Source organism: Epargyreus clarus, unplaced genomic scaffold, assembly GCF_041222505.1.
Source record: "Epargyreus clarus isolate Ecla_fem2 unplaced genomic scaffold, WU_Ecla_fem_2.2 ptg000018l, whole genome shotgun sequence".
Lineage (NCBI taxonomy): Eukaryota > Metazoa > Arthropoda > Insecta > Lepidoptera > Hesperiidae > Epargyreus > Epargyreus clarus.
Window position 1 is genome coordinate 14,982,086 of NW_027332226.1, and position 15,295 is coordinate 14,997,380.

Consider the following 15,295-nt stretch of genomic DNA (forward strand, 5'->3'; position numbering starts at 1 on the left):
GTTTAATACAAGTTACATAACCGTAAAATGAATTATAATAATAAATAAAATTAAACGACATATTGCAAGTATAGTAAAGTATAACACATTATGATGACATAAAAAACAGAAAACCTCTAATTCAATCCACTTTAAAATTTGAGAAACAAAAATGTTTCAAACATTTTTATACTGTTAATAAAAACCTGGTTGAGGTTATCATAACTACTTTAATACATAATTATATATAAAATACATAAGATTTTTTCAATTGTTATATCTAGAGAAGAAATATAATCAGAATTATATGTTAAAATATTTCTCTATCTCACACCTGTCCGGGTGAGCACGTAGAAAATTCACGACTCTTTCCCTCATATATTTTGCCTATCTTATGTTCTAGGGCAGCGGTGCTCAACTTGACCAAATGCGACGATAAACTTAATTTATTTTTATCTAACATCGTGAGAAGCTCTGAATATTTTGGAAGCGCAAGTTTACACAAATGCGGCAGGTGAAAAAACAGGCGGCACCACCACCACATCTACATACATAGTATTTCCCAAAAAACGTTGCTAAGAGCTGCTATGTTTTACTCCAACGCGCGTGGTATACTTGTCCAAGGTATTCCAACTTAGTTCTCAGAAATAAGGTTAACTTATCTAGCTATTTACAGATGTCTATGACCGCCAGTAGTCACTTACCATCAGATGGACTGCATGACCGTTTCTTACTTCAATATTGTAAATTATTAGCCAAGTACAAGTGGAACTCGCACATGGACGCTTCCGTACCATCAAATGTTCATTATTTTTATATTTACTTGGAATTAAAAGAAATAGTCGTCACAATACGCAGTCGTATGAAACAACGCAACAACAACAAATTAAATTAAATTACTATATTAAAATATATCGTATTGTTCTTATTTGTATTTATTATAATAGCAGTTATAGTAGTCAACGGATTGTAAAAAAATAACTGTCTTTCTAGTAAGGTTTAACAGTTAGATCGAAAAATACCGGTCTGTTGTATGGAGACCTACTTTAATATACGACTTTATTTTTAGTATTTGTTTTTATAGCGGCCACCGTTATACATCCTCTGTAAATGTCAAGTGTCTATCTATTACGGTTCCGGAGATAGAGCCCTGTGACAGACGGAGAAGTCTTAGTAATAGAGTTCCGTTATTACCATATGGGTACGGAACCCTAAAAAAATATAGAAATGTTTCAACACCTACATAATTTCAACAAATTATATGTACCTGGAATTCCAACCTTAGATATTATGAAAAGACAACTTTCATACCACTACGGTTTCACTGCGCATTTAATGGGGTTATGTTACATTTATCTCAGTTAACAATTATAATGCTAGAAGCATACAACCTTTTTAATTAATTACTTTTCCACCTCCAACACTAGTATGACATGACTAGCTAACAAGGTGACATATAAATGTAAAATACAACATTATTCTAATGATATTCATACTGTAGAACAGATTAATGATAAGTTAAAATGTATATAACAGAGTGGCGTATTATTGTACGTTTCTCGTTTGATTGAATTTTACAGTTCCGAGTGTTAGTATTTTATGAGGAGTATGAGACACAGTGAGGTTAACAAATTCGGTTTCTTAATCGAGAGGTCCAGGGTTCAAATCTCACCCACGTACCTACAATTTTCAAAGTTATGTGCGTATTGGAAATTAATTATCACTTGCAATGGTGAAGGAAAATATCGCGAGGATACCTGCATACTTGAGAAATCTTAAAAATAGTTTCTAAGGTATTTAAAGTCTACCATAATGCACTTGGCCGGCGCGGTGGACTATAGCCTAATCCTTCTCATTCTGAGAAGAAACCCGTGCCTAGCAGTGGGGCAGTAATGGGTTGATGATGATGATGAAATATTTGTTTTTGAAATAAATATGTTTTTACAGATTGAAGTAGTAGATGAGCATGAAAATATGTGTTACCAACTCCATATACGACAAATGTTATACCTTCAGTCGGATACAGATGTTTTGTCACTCTTGAGTACTAAGATAGCCGTCTCATTTGTAAGTAAGCTAGCATTTAAACCCTTCCACTGAAACGCAAGAGCTATTTCACGCTAGAAATAGATGTAGCCGTGGTACTTTTACCGTTCTACCACCTTAAAAAATAAAAGTTCGCCATTACAGTTATAAACAAAACATAAATAACAGTAATTCGTAAGGTATAGAAAGCGTCGAGCGTTAAATTACTACAGATAATTTTGAGTATACCATAATCACCCATAGTTTGAGGATCGCTGGTCGGTTTTCTAAAATATACGGACTAAAAATCCTTATAATTTAAACTCAAAACATAGTATAATATACATAATTTCAATATTACAAATATACTTATAGACAATATATTATTTTTATACACTTGTTTTCGCTTAATTATATTTTACTAAATAAGGTTGTGGCATGCAAATATTCGCGTAAAATTTTACATTTCATTTTCAGTATTTTCATTAACACCATATAATTATACGACATTTCAGTTTTTACTTAACCAAAAACAAATTGGATTAATAGTGTAATTACGTTCGCTTATTTTATTATTTTAAAGGTGGTAGAACCCTTTGTGGTTCAACTCCGGCGGCACCACCGCCACACCTATTACTACCTAATAACAGCAGTGTTAGGCGCTGCTGTGTTCCGGTTTGAAGGGTGTGGTAAGGGAGACAGACTTTTCCGAGGCGTTCCAGCTTTGTCCTCAGGGGTAGCGGCGCATCTTTGGCCGACCTCAGGTAGGAATATCTAATCCTAACTGGGGTTGATTACAGATGTCCATGGGCGGCAGTAGCCACATCAGGTGGACTGCATGCTCGTCTGCTATTCTTATATTATAAAAAAAAATAACATTTAACTAATTACACCTACGCTGATTAGTTATCAAATCCGTTCGAAAACTCTATAATTTGATTTCATTCATATTTTAATACAAAATAATTACAGTTTTATAACTGCTTATCTTTCCTGGTTATTATCTTTCCTGGTTTTGATGACTAGTAACTACCAAATTGTACTACATCAGAAATCAAAATCCATTATTTACAATTTTTGTCAAAACGTACACTTTAGTTATTAAGCCAAAAAACTATTTTAAGACTTTTGGATGCTAGCCTGGGACAATCAGTCCCACTTGGATTAAAGATCGAAATATATATAGTCCATATTGAAGTAATTTGGGCAGTATGTATTTAAAACTAATTCAAAGAATAAAGATAAGATATTCCGAGGTAAGTACAGAAAATAAAACTTTAACCGGTGACTATAAAGGAATGGACGATCGTAAAAAACGCTCATGGATGTGGTGACAGCATATCCTATTCTATTTCTCAAAGTGGCGTATCATTCAAGTAGATATGCCACGATATGCGACGGTATTTAACTTCGTGTAGTAGCTTTTAGACCTGCAATGCCAAACTCCATAGTGGTTGAACCGAGAAGACGGCTCGACTCAGGAGGTATTACTATCACACCTACAGCTGCTTAAAAACAGCAGTGTTAAGCACGGTTTTGTTCCGCTTTGAAGGTTAGGAATGATATACTTAACTGAGGCATTATCTAAACCTCGGAAGAAGCAATTGTACTTCGTTTCATACACACATATTACTTACAATCATAAGAGCATATAAATCGGACGCGGACTTATAAACAAAGAAGTACATAACAAAATTATTTTTTAAAATTTAGAACAGATCTTTTACACAATTCTTTTTGAACGTCGATAAAACTAACAATACTTCTTAAGATATCGCGTTATGGAGAAAAAGGGGCGAAAACCACTCGATTATCATTGTTTACAACTAGAATAACAGTCAATAATATAATTAAATTGTATTCCTCAATTAACCTTGTCATGGCATAAAGATCTCCGTGGCATCTAAACGTTTTTGTTCTAATACCCTATTTAGAAATACCACGGGCGCATGAGCAATGTTTTCGTTCAGTTGAGTGGAAAACTTGGCGTTTTTTTAAGCTTTATTTCGTTGAAAGCCGTTGGAAACGCCGATGCTGCTCTTTGAACCGCTCTATTCACTTGTAACGTATTACCAATTTACGTATACACTAGGATATCGGCATATGAACGTTTTAAACTTTATTTTATGGCGAGTAAAGGTTCGAATAGATTTCATAGTAAATTGCAACACCAAAGTTATGTTTGTTGAAAAGTAAAAATATGCAAGTTTCGAGTTGTTTTGTATCGGTTTCAGCATTAATACGTTGTTTATGCGTTTCTATCTGTTTCAGACAGCGATTTAATGGTTATTCTGAGCCGCAGCTTAACGTGTATTCGTAAACTTTTATGCGTTCAAGTGTATGTGTATTTGGTAGTTATTGAAAATTTTCGGAAGTTATTATTATAAGCTTATGACTTTTACATCATTGCATGTAGTGGAAGAGAGTCCTGAAGTATACGTTTTTTACAATTTTGAAGTGACAAACGGGCTTGCAGAAAACTTGATGGTAAATGGACACCGAAGCCCATGGAAATCAGTAATTAACCTCATATAAGATTGGAGTCCTATCTAAGATCGGCCACAGATACATTGCTACACCTGAGGACTTAGTTGAAAAGCTTCGCATAAGTATAATTCCCTTAAACCTTTCAAACCAGACCACAGAAGCGCTTAACACTACTATTATTACACAGAAAGAGTCGAACGCCGTCAGAACTCCACAATGCTTCTATCAAATTGATGGAATATTTATCTACCAACTTATATTATGAACCAAAACTTGTCCTTTTTAGTTACGAACAAATCCTGGCGTGATGTCATGATGTCTCAAGTTTCTGTTGACACTGTCGTTGCCAAATATAATGGGATAGGCGTAGACTTGACAAGACGAATCAATACGAATAAATAACACTGAAATGTCTGTCTGGGACTTCAAAGTTACTGACATGTTCCTAGCACTTAGTTACTAGAAAGAAAAATAAGAACGAAAATATATATATTTTTGCTTATTATTATCTGTGTAGATTCATTAGAAACCACTAAATCGATTGGCTTTCGATCACAAATTAAGAATGTTAAAATATTGTATGAGACTGCACGGTACTGTTTGAGACTGTAAAAACAAAGCTAGTTTAAATACAATAAACATGATATCGTAATTAAATTCCAGTAACTAGTAGAGCAATAATATAATACTTCTAAATATTACACACCTAATATATGCATTTTAAATATCATTGATTATAGGTATAAAGTCAATATATAAACTTAACAAACAATATGCTAAGTACTCGTAAGTAAGAATTGTAAAAAAATGGTTTATAACGTCAATAAAATCATGTCACAGTTATGTAAATTATTAAATAAAAATATTTATTCGAACACAATAACAAATAAGATTTAAAAATAGAATGCACAAACATAAAGAGAACTGATCAAACAAGACGCAATACGATAAAAGTGGTTGTTAAACTATTAGACAAGCAGTTGGCAAATGTAAGTGTTTTGCATAATAGTGTAAATTTCTTGTTAAAAGCTGTCACAGATCCGCGGGGCTCAAGCCAAGATTTTCACAATAGCACTTCCGATAAAATTAGGGGATGTTCGCTACGTTTTATTGAAGCGGAATTGAATTTTCAAACGGGATATCATAAAATTTATATTTTATGAAATTGAGTTGGCAGAGAAGTATACTTAATCGTTTGTGGTCACCTAACGATTGCCGTTTGAGATGGGATCCATCTAAAGGTAAGGTTGATACTAAGCTGGAAGAAAAGCGACAAAAACTTCAATCTAGATAAATTCATTCTCTTAAACTAAATTTAATGCCTCATATGCCTTTTCACACCCATACAATTTATTGCAAAACAGACTGAGTTCAAAGGCAGACAGAAGTCATATCTATCGTCATACATACATACGTATCGTGACGAATTTAAATTTCGGTGTGAACAAAAATTTTTGATATATCGCTTCATTAATTTCCAATTACGTTTATTTGCAAATATATCAATAATTCATCAGTCAATTTTATCTAAAATTCATGGACGCAACACATTCTATAAAATTTAAATTGATTCGTTGTTATATTTATTAAAATGAAAATTGTACGTCACTTGTTTAAGTAATTATATGAGCCACGTAGAAACTGAATGTTGAGTTTTTTGGTAACATTAATATTGTAAATTACGAATTAATTAAATTTTGGATATCCTTAATAGAGGCTTTTCACTTTCTTTTGTATCACTTCTAATCTATGTAATAAAATGGTATATTCACTGAAGCATTTTCGATTCCGATAATCATCAATGTGACATAAAAGTTCCGGGTTCAATCCCAGGTCACGCAACCACGACGTCTAATCCTTGTGTAAATATTTAAAAAAATATTTAAAAAAATATATTAAAAATATAGCCTACATCACACCTGCAGCCAATAGGAAACAAACGACACTTCTTATGGTAAAAACCGTCTAACCATTTAGGCTACAGGGTGTGCCAAAGAATGAGCTATACAACATACTCCAAAAACATTTTATTATGTAATGGGTACTCACAATATGCGTTTTTTTATTGCCGTTTTGTTATTCACAAATAGTGCAAAGTACGCCTAAGGATATTGTTAGTGTTGTTTGTCGTGATATGAAACCTAGAAAAGAAAAACGAACTAGACGTAGGATAGATAGATAGATAGATTAATCTACCAAGTACTTGTCAACGGTTTCTCCCCTCCACGTCAGTTTCGCCGTGACCACGATCCATGCAACGGGGTCGAAATATCGGCAAAAAAAACGCATATCGTGAGTACCCGTTACATAATAAAATATCTTAATTCCGCGATAATTTTAGTCCAAAATCATATATTCTCCAAAAACATTACCCTCCCCGCTGTCAAAAACGTTATTTATTCACACATCCAACCCAATTTACCGCTTATACTTTGCCTGATCTGACTTATAAAAGTAAATAAGTGTACACTGGGGCAAGTTGATTAGAAGAAATAAAAATTTACGTGTGTTCATCTCAGCTCAAAGGTAATCAACGCCCTCTTCACATCAAAGAAAATAATCCCGTTTTCTTCAGGCTTGTAATTTAAGTACATACGTATGTACGTATTTTTTTATATTTATTTGTGTATGTTATGTGGTCTCGAAGTAAACGGACTTGTTGGTCCATTCCTATCCATATTTAACCATCTAACGCAAATATAGGGATGATGTAATGCCATCTATGTTTGTGTGTGAAGCAAGGAACGAATAGACCAACCCGAATAAAAATTTACAGACACTTTTGCGGCGGGTTAGTGAAAATCTATCCAGGTGTTTGAAAATTAACCTATATTATATGTCATATATAGACGTCTACCATATACCTATCCATGGTAAAAATGTGTTCACTTGATTGCTACGTAAATTTTATTGTAGAAGTTATAAGGAAAATCAATGTGGGAAAGATTTTATTTATATAAACTCTACCAATTATTTTGTAATAGTAAATGATAAAACATTTGCAAACAAAAACGTGCAATAAATCGAATACCGAGCACAATTACGAGCATTTTAATGTAAGCGTAATTTTTCGTATTTAATATGAAATATCTTACATAGTTCGTTGTAATTCCATTCGAATTGAATATTTTTTTATATTATTATTTCCCAGTACTGTTATATTATGAATAAAGGTTGTACAGTCAGGCAGGTATTAAAATGGCACGTTCCTCGTTCCACGTGACAGATGTATTATTGAGTCAATTAGGAAATAATGTTGCAAACGTTTGAAGATCCGAATGTGAAGTGATTTGGATACGATTTTCTTAAATAAATGTTTTACAAAATTGTTTGCATGCTGAAGTACATTGCAGGTAAATCAAAAAATTTCACAGTAGATTCTATTTAGAATTATTTTTGAATGCCAAATGTTACTATCTAACACCACATCGCAATTGAAATTCAAAAATAATTATACTAGGGATAAATATTTTTGATTTGATTTGAATAACGAATTTAAATCTTCAACCATATTAAGTAGTGTACGTTACATCGTTAACTGCTTTATCTTTAACTAAAAGTTTCATCGAAATCAATTAAGACGTGTTTAGATAAAAGTTGCAAACAGTCACAAACAGAAATGTTATTATGCAAGTAATTTGAGATCTACACGCAATAATTTTAAACAGACGAAAGAATGTTACCAAAGCTTTGATATTTACTTTCGATAACTGTTATTATTAAACCCTGCACAATCCTGTTTTTATAACCCATTAGGCACTATGGTATGGTCTTGGAATATTTAATAATTTGCAAGTAAACATATTTCCAGGTAAGCCAATTAACTGCCATTATACTCCTAATCTGGAAAATTCCGTTATTGTAGTAAGTGAAATATTTCCATTTGCTCACGAGTATTTTGATGGAAATGTAGTAATTGTTTAGTTTGTTCCCGTAAGTGGCTATTAGAATTAATTGTTCAGTGGAAAACGTTAAGTATTAATTACCCAATCGCTATATATGTGAAGGAAAAAATTAAGAACTTAAAGATTTCATAATGTTTGTTAGTGGAAGAATTTAGGAAATCTGTCTAACCTTTAAAGAGTGTAGGTTTATGGTATAAACCCTCATTAACGGTAGAGTTCGGCGCACAGTCGTGCTATTATAATAAATCATTAATATGTCGTGGTCTTACTAAAAAGGTTATTTACTTAGCATTCAATAGTAAAAACCGTGATTGGAGTTAGGTAATACATCCTGTAATGATGAAATCAGTGGACAAACTTAATTTATATAGCTCTTTTTAAGTAAAAATGAGTTCTACCACCTTCAAGCAACAAAACTGATACTGGGGTATAGATCACTGTCCTGAAGGAGAGCGGGAAACAATAGCATTTAGACGGTGGAACATTTGGAGGCGCCACTGACAAGCCTATGTCCAGACCTCAAAGGGCACACTAGATTGGTTGTGTTATTTGTAAAGGCAAAAGGTTCACGTGACAACAACACACGCTACAATGAAGTAAAGGTTTTTACCATTCGTAATCGGCGCATACCGTGACCTGTAATCATTGTTAAGGACAAAGCGATATTGTTGTGGAAAATGCTTTGTTTGTTACTTGTTACAATTAATTTTACTTTGACGATTTTTTTTCTTGAAACCTAAAATAACGGGTTTGTTCTAAAGGATTTTAACTTGTAAGTTGCATATATATTTATAGAATATATTTAAGTACAAATTTGTTTACCTACAGACATAGGGCGTATAAGACAGGGGCCGTGGCAGACAAAATCATATCTTTTATACAATATCTTGACAGGCATGGCCCGTTTTTGCGCGGCTGTATTACGGCTGACATAAATACGTTAATACATATTATACAGGAGATTACTTTTTGTCTGCCATGACACGTGTCTGACACGCTCTATGTCTGTAGATGTTAATGAACCTTTATTTAAACTTAGAAGTTCAATCATCATCATAATATTAATTAACAAAATCGTACAAACAGCTGAAGAGACTTGCTATTACTAAGGGGTTATAATTAATACTAACTAATTTTTGACCAAAAATTTAAAAAAAATTACAAGTATTGACTAGAATATTATAAGGACGTAGAAGAAAGTATATTGTTATCAGTATTATTAGAATCTTTGTATTTACTATAATTTTGTCTAGACACTTGGCATAGCAACATACAAACAACATAAAAAACGTCATAAATAATATTTTTATGAGGCTAAAAAAATATATATCATTACGTGGTAATCTAGATCATGGTCTTTTGCTAAATGAATTCAATTGTTTTCGGGTTATTTTGAAAGAAACACTTTCACATATATATTACTAGCTGACCCGGCAAACGTTGTGTTGCCATATAAATAAATGTCAATAAAATGTCAAGGGTGAACAATCCTTGTCACTTAGGGGTACGAAAAATAGATATTAGCCGATTCTCAGACCTACTGAATATGCATATAAAGTTTGGTGAAAATCGGTAAAGCCGTTTCGGAGGAGTACGGTAACTAACATTGTCACATCATTTACGGGTGATTTTGAAAGAAACAGTTTCACATACATAATATTAGTAAAAGTATTAATAGGACAAGATATTAAAGAAATACTAGAGGATTTTAATTAATTTTACATTTATTAATATAGCTTCAAATCTGTATCAAGAAGTGCTAAATATAATATTCGTGAAATATTTTTTGCATTTTTGGAAAATGGTTAAGAGCTTTGAGAGCTTTCGGGCGACGCGCGTCGAACCAATTTGTATTATGGGCGTCCAAGAGTTGCCTTTTACATTAATTAATATTAACTTACAATTATTACACGTTACTTTAAAAGGTACTTCGTTTTTATCTGTGGAAGAATTTTGGAGGACTACATAGATGTTTATAGACGTAGCAAACGAGAATGCAATCCACCTGATGATAAGTGGCTACTGACGCATGGACATCTGCAATCAACGCCAAATAAGATTAGATTCTTACGGGGTCGATCACAGTAATATTGCTATCACTGAAGACTGAATTAAAACGCCTCGAATATGTATTCCCCTTTAACACAACTTTTAAAACAGAACATAGCAGCATAACACAGCTGTTATTATCTGAAATATATAGCTGTAGTGCCTCCGAAGTAAAACCACAATATATAAAGTTATACACTACATCGCATTTTATTTAAAAGGGTATAGGTAAAACTTATCTATCGTAGACATAGTGAAATTATACTGTCACTCATTATAATTCTTAACATTTGGCAGAAGCGCGATCGAGGTCGGCGAAGCACATCGAATTAATTCAATTCAATTCATTTATTCAACAAATAGGCCGCCTCGAGCCAATACTGATTGTGACTCCGACTCTACTTAATAAGGTCTGGATTGTCACTAAAAGAGAAAACGGCGTTGGAATAAAAAGATAAATTAAGCGCGCATAGCCATTGTGTACATCTTAACTGATGTAGAAAGTTAAGCGATGTAGAGCATGGTCGGAAGTTGGATGAGTGACCGCTGGGGGTGAAACATGCGCGCTACCAGGATTCAGAGCGCAAGTTGAGTTATCGATTCCAATGAACATTGAATAAGGCTTCTAGTTCATACTTTCTTCCACCAATCTGTATTTGAACAGTAGAGTACCTACACTTGAAGCTTTCATAAAAATGATTATTATTTTTACGACATGGTCAAAATTTCTTTTAAACCGACTTAGAAAACCCGTGACGTAAATATTAATAGACGACCATATTATCACCCACTAACAGGTATAATTCCATAGTAACTTGACTAACTATTTTATTTAAACGATTTGATATATCGAATACGTTTAATTCACATAAGCTAAGAAAATCAACAAATAAAACAAAATTTATTTATTTTTATATATTATTTAACTAGAACTGCAATAGATACCTTTAAGGTATTGAAGATTTTTTTAATTAAATGAATTTACTATATTGTGTTGTCATAAAAGTGCTAAAGGTATACCGAGGCTCCTTGCATCACAGAAATTCAAAAATTATAATGTAATTATTCTTATATTCGTAAATATTCAAAAATTGCTGAACCATAACACCAAATTGGCGTAAAGCTGCCTTAATATTAATTATTTTGTCATGAATATGATTTTAATAAAACCATTCAGCTTGCAATATTTTCCTTTAATTATCATTAACACTCGCGACTGAATCAGGGAACTGGTATATATTCATTAAAATAAAATTAAATGAATTCACAATTTTAAAATTGGTATGGAGCTACACGTAATTGCAACATTCAGGTTTTAAAATATTTATCAGAAGCATCTAATATCACCGAATTGTATTCCTAATAAAAACGTAGAAATATGCAATAATCATTTGAAAATATGTAACACATATTCTAATGTGTTGATTTTCAGTATTTCGTTGATAAATTTCCATAAAACTCCGTAATGATTACCGAAAAATGAAGTTAGAAGATGATCGGAAAATCATTTCAGTTTTGTTTATGTGTTAAAACATCTGTCATAAATAAAGGAGCTTATCATTGTATTTAAGTTAAATAAATCTACTACTCACCTTTGTGCATGCCGGTGTGTTTGTCCTTGAGGACCGTGAGCTCATAAATCTTGCCGAACTCCTCAAACATCGGGCGGAGATCGTTCTCCTCGAGATGGCGGGGGATCTGACCGATGAAGAGCTTCACGGCATCCTTGCCAGCTCCTGGTGGCGCTCCTGTGCGCTCAGAGAGAGTCAGAGGCGATGACCGCTTCGTGTCGCTTTGAGGGTTGTGCACCGGGGTCGGGGGACTCGAGCTCATCGTGGAACCCTGCCGCGAGGGGTTGCTCGTCCCGTTCATCACAAACTGGTTGTGCATGAACCCCGGGAACAGCACCCCGTTGCACAGATTCGCACCCACCAGCATGTTTATATCACAGTGTACAGACTTATTAACACAAAACTAAAAATCACAGTGAATTTGTACTACAATTTCTTATTCTATAAATTCGGTTTAGGTTTAAAGCTTTCGCGCTGTTTACTTTCGTACTTTCGGAGGGCGTAGGTGCGTGTGTGCGTGCGCTGTCTGTCGAATCCACCACTCACCCGTAATGCGTAATGTTATCGATCTTTTATAGTAGAGGCTCGAACCTCGTTTCACCCACTCAATGTTAACACGTGCTACAGTATAAACAAATGCCGAATGCATACAACAACAACTATTTTTTTATATTTTTTTATTTTTTATTTATTTTTTTTACACACACAGATTTGTATATTTACACACTTACACGAACACTATTTATTGGCACGATTTAGGTACAAAGTTTGAGCTATTAGTTAACACTTAAAAGTGCATCGGTGACGCGAATTTCGAACCGTTTGCGAAATACGTGCTAATGTTTACTTTTGTCGAGCGCACGCGGCAATGTTTACAAACAAACCGCGGTCAAACAAATATATGTATTTTTGTGTATTTTTCTGTATTTTTTTCCCTCCGTTTCGCACGCAAAAACCGCGGGCTCGATTGTTCGAATTCGGGATAACGCGAACGTTTGAATCGCGCCGCCGAATCCTTACCTTAATTAAACTTTCATTAAACACTCATAATACTTATTCTAAACACAGGAAAATCACGCGACAACGACGAACGATGACCTTACGCACAAAAGAAACACAAGACGACACGAACTAAATTAGGCAACAAAATTGCCGTGTTCCCGTCTATATGTCTACATGTCCACTAACCTAAAATTTCCTCTCGCTACGGAACGCTATGGGGGAGGCTCGGATCTTGATACAGACCTCCCTTTCACTCACCCTCGCAGATATTTAGCTAGGCAAGTAACTCGCTTTGTGCGACGTGGTTGATTATTACAAATCTCTTGTCTCGCACGATGTTATACGAGAAATTGTATTGTTGACATACTTTGTTTATGGGTTCTCAAACCGCTACGAAATGCGCGCTACGAAAATTCGTAGCGCTTGAATTTTTGAATGGATTCGATTTTTAAAATCGATTCCAAGTTATTTTAAATTATTAATTTATTTTGTGATTTTAAATCGATAAAATAATTAAATGAGCAATATGAATACAAATATATTTTTTGTAGATATAATACGGTAATAATTGATTAAATTTTAAATATATATTGTCGAAAATATGTATTTTCTTGTTTTATATATAAAAATGGCGCGATTAAACAAGCGCGAGGTTGGAAGTGGGGGCGATTCCACAATGAGCTGCGCGCGCATCCTTCTCTTTTCAATGGGTCCTGACAAGGGTACGAGTGTCACTAGTGAGCGTGGTTCAATGTTGTTTGGACATTTTATGCGCGTAAAATATTTGATCGAATTCTCCACTAATATGCTATTAAGCTTTGCTTGTCAAATTAGTTTTATTCCGGCGAATACGTTTTTTTTATTTAAATTAATTGTATGTTTTATTACGTACATTAATCATACATCAATTAAAAAATCGAAATAACCTAGCCTAAATTTAAATATTCTAAATATTAATGTGAATATTTTTGTCTCGCCTGTTGTATTCACTTATTCATATTTAATTCATAAATTAAATAAAAAACGATAAATACAAAAAATAATTTTCTAATATTGCTCCAATAAAGATTTGTAATATATTGTTATTAAAAAAAAAACAGTTTTATTTTTAAATTCGATTTGTTCTGTTTTAAATTTATAAAAGAAATATATAAATTCGGTTAAAGAAATATTTAATAAAAACTAAAAATAAACATCGTTACTACTAATAACAAATGGTTAACCATAATGTAAATTAATAATTTATAATGCTTTACCATTATGTACATTAATAATTTATAATGTTTATCAATCTCAAAAAGATAACAAGATATTTTTCAGGTAAAATTAAAAATTTATAAACTTTATGTCCTTTACTAATATAACAACTATTTATTGATAATAAATCAAGATTCTTAAAGAAATAAAGTACTTAATAATATTACACTAACTGTTTAAAACAAAGTATAAATATTCAGCATCTGGAACAAATTTTTCCAGTATTTAGAACAAAACAATAAAAAAGTTAACCCTCGATTATTAGCCGGCCTACAGCACAGATATTTTCAATTATTTACAAACACCTAAAACCCACATCAGGCGTTACGAAAAAACTTTCGGGGTTGAATAATTTATCCGACCGATGCTTAGGAGCCAGTCGTAAAACGAAACGCGAATTTCGGTAAAAAGGTCTTCAATGTTTGGTCGAGCTATAACTCAAGCGCCGAAAATAGAAGGGGATGTGCCCTCGCACCCCCCGACCCCCGCCCCGGAAGCTTCCAGGCTCAGTACGGATGATTTTCGCGTGGCCCTTAATGGCTGTTTAGAAAAAATATATCGGAAAATAGAAGGTTATGAATTTCTGAATTTACAACGCCTCTAATTTTCGCGTCCGTACGTTTTAATTTACGAGGGGTGTTGGCGTGGAAATTTTTGTTTCGTTGATTCGTTTGTGCGTGGCTTGTGGGCATAACAAATAAAATCAAAGAGCGCCTTTTGCCGCTTCGCCATAACGAGATACCTTCCGAAATTGCACAAGCTACGAGTAGGTTATGTTTTTAAAAGTTTTGTACCTATTAGAAAAAATACCATTAATAATAACACTTTTTAATTTAATTTTGAAACGTAAACCTGTTAGTAAATCAATTTAAAATTTAAATTTTAAAGTTTGAATTTGAAAATTGAAGTTAGCTGAGTAATATAATTGGGTAGATTGGTTTAAGATTTGATTATAAAATAAATCTAGAAAACAGTTTCAATTATATTACTTTCTTTTCCATTCGTAGTTATGAATCTTCT

The 15,295-nt window shown here is 33.2% G+C and overlaps 1 protein-coding gene across 1 annotated transcript in view; it reads right to left on the minus strand.

Annotated features, from left to right (window-relative positions):
* Positions 1 to 13,173, minus strand: part of bru3 (CUGBP Elav-like family member bruno 3) — a 711,140-nt gene extending 697,967 nt beyond the window's left edge. The window contains exon 1 of the mRNA XM_073082429.1: positions 12,038 to 13,173. Within this exon, the coding sequence (XP_072938530.1) occupies positions 12,038 to 12,383 (346 nt within the window). The 5' untranslated portion in view covers positions 12,384 to 13,173. The remainder of the gene's footprint in view (positions 1 to 12,037) is intronic.
* Between the last annotated feature and the right edge of the window lie 2,122 nt (positions 13,174 to 15,295).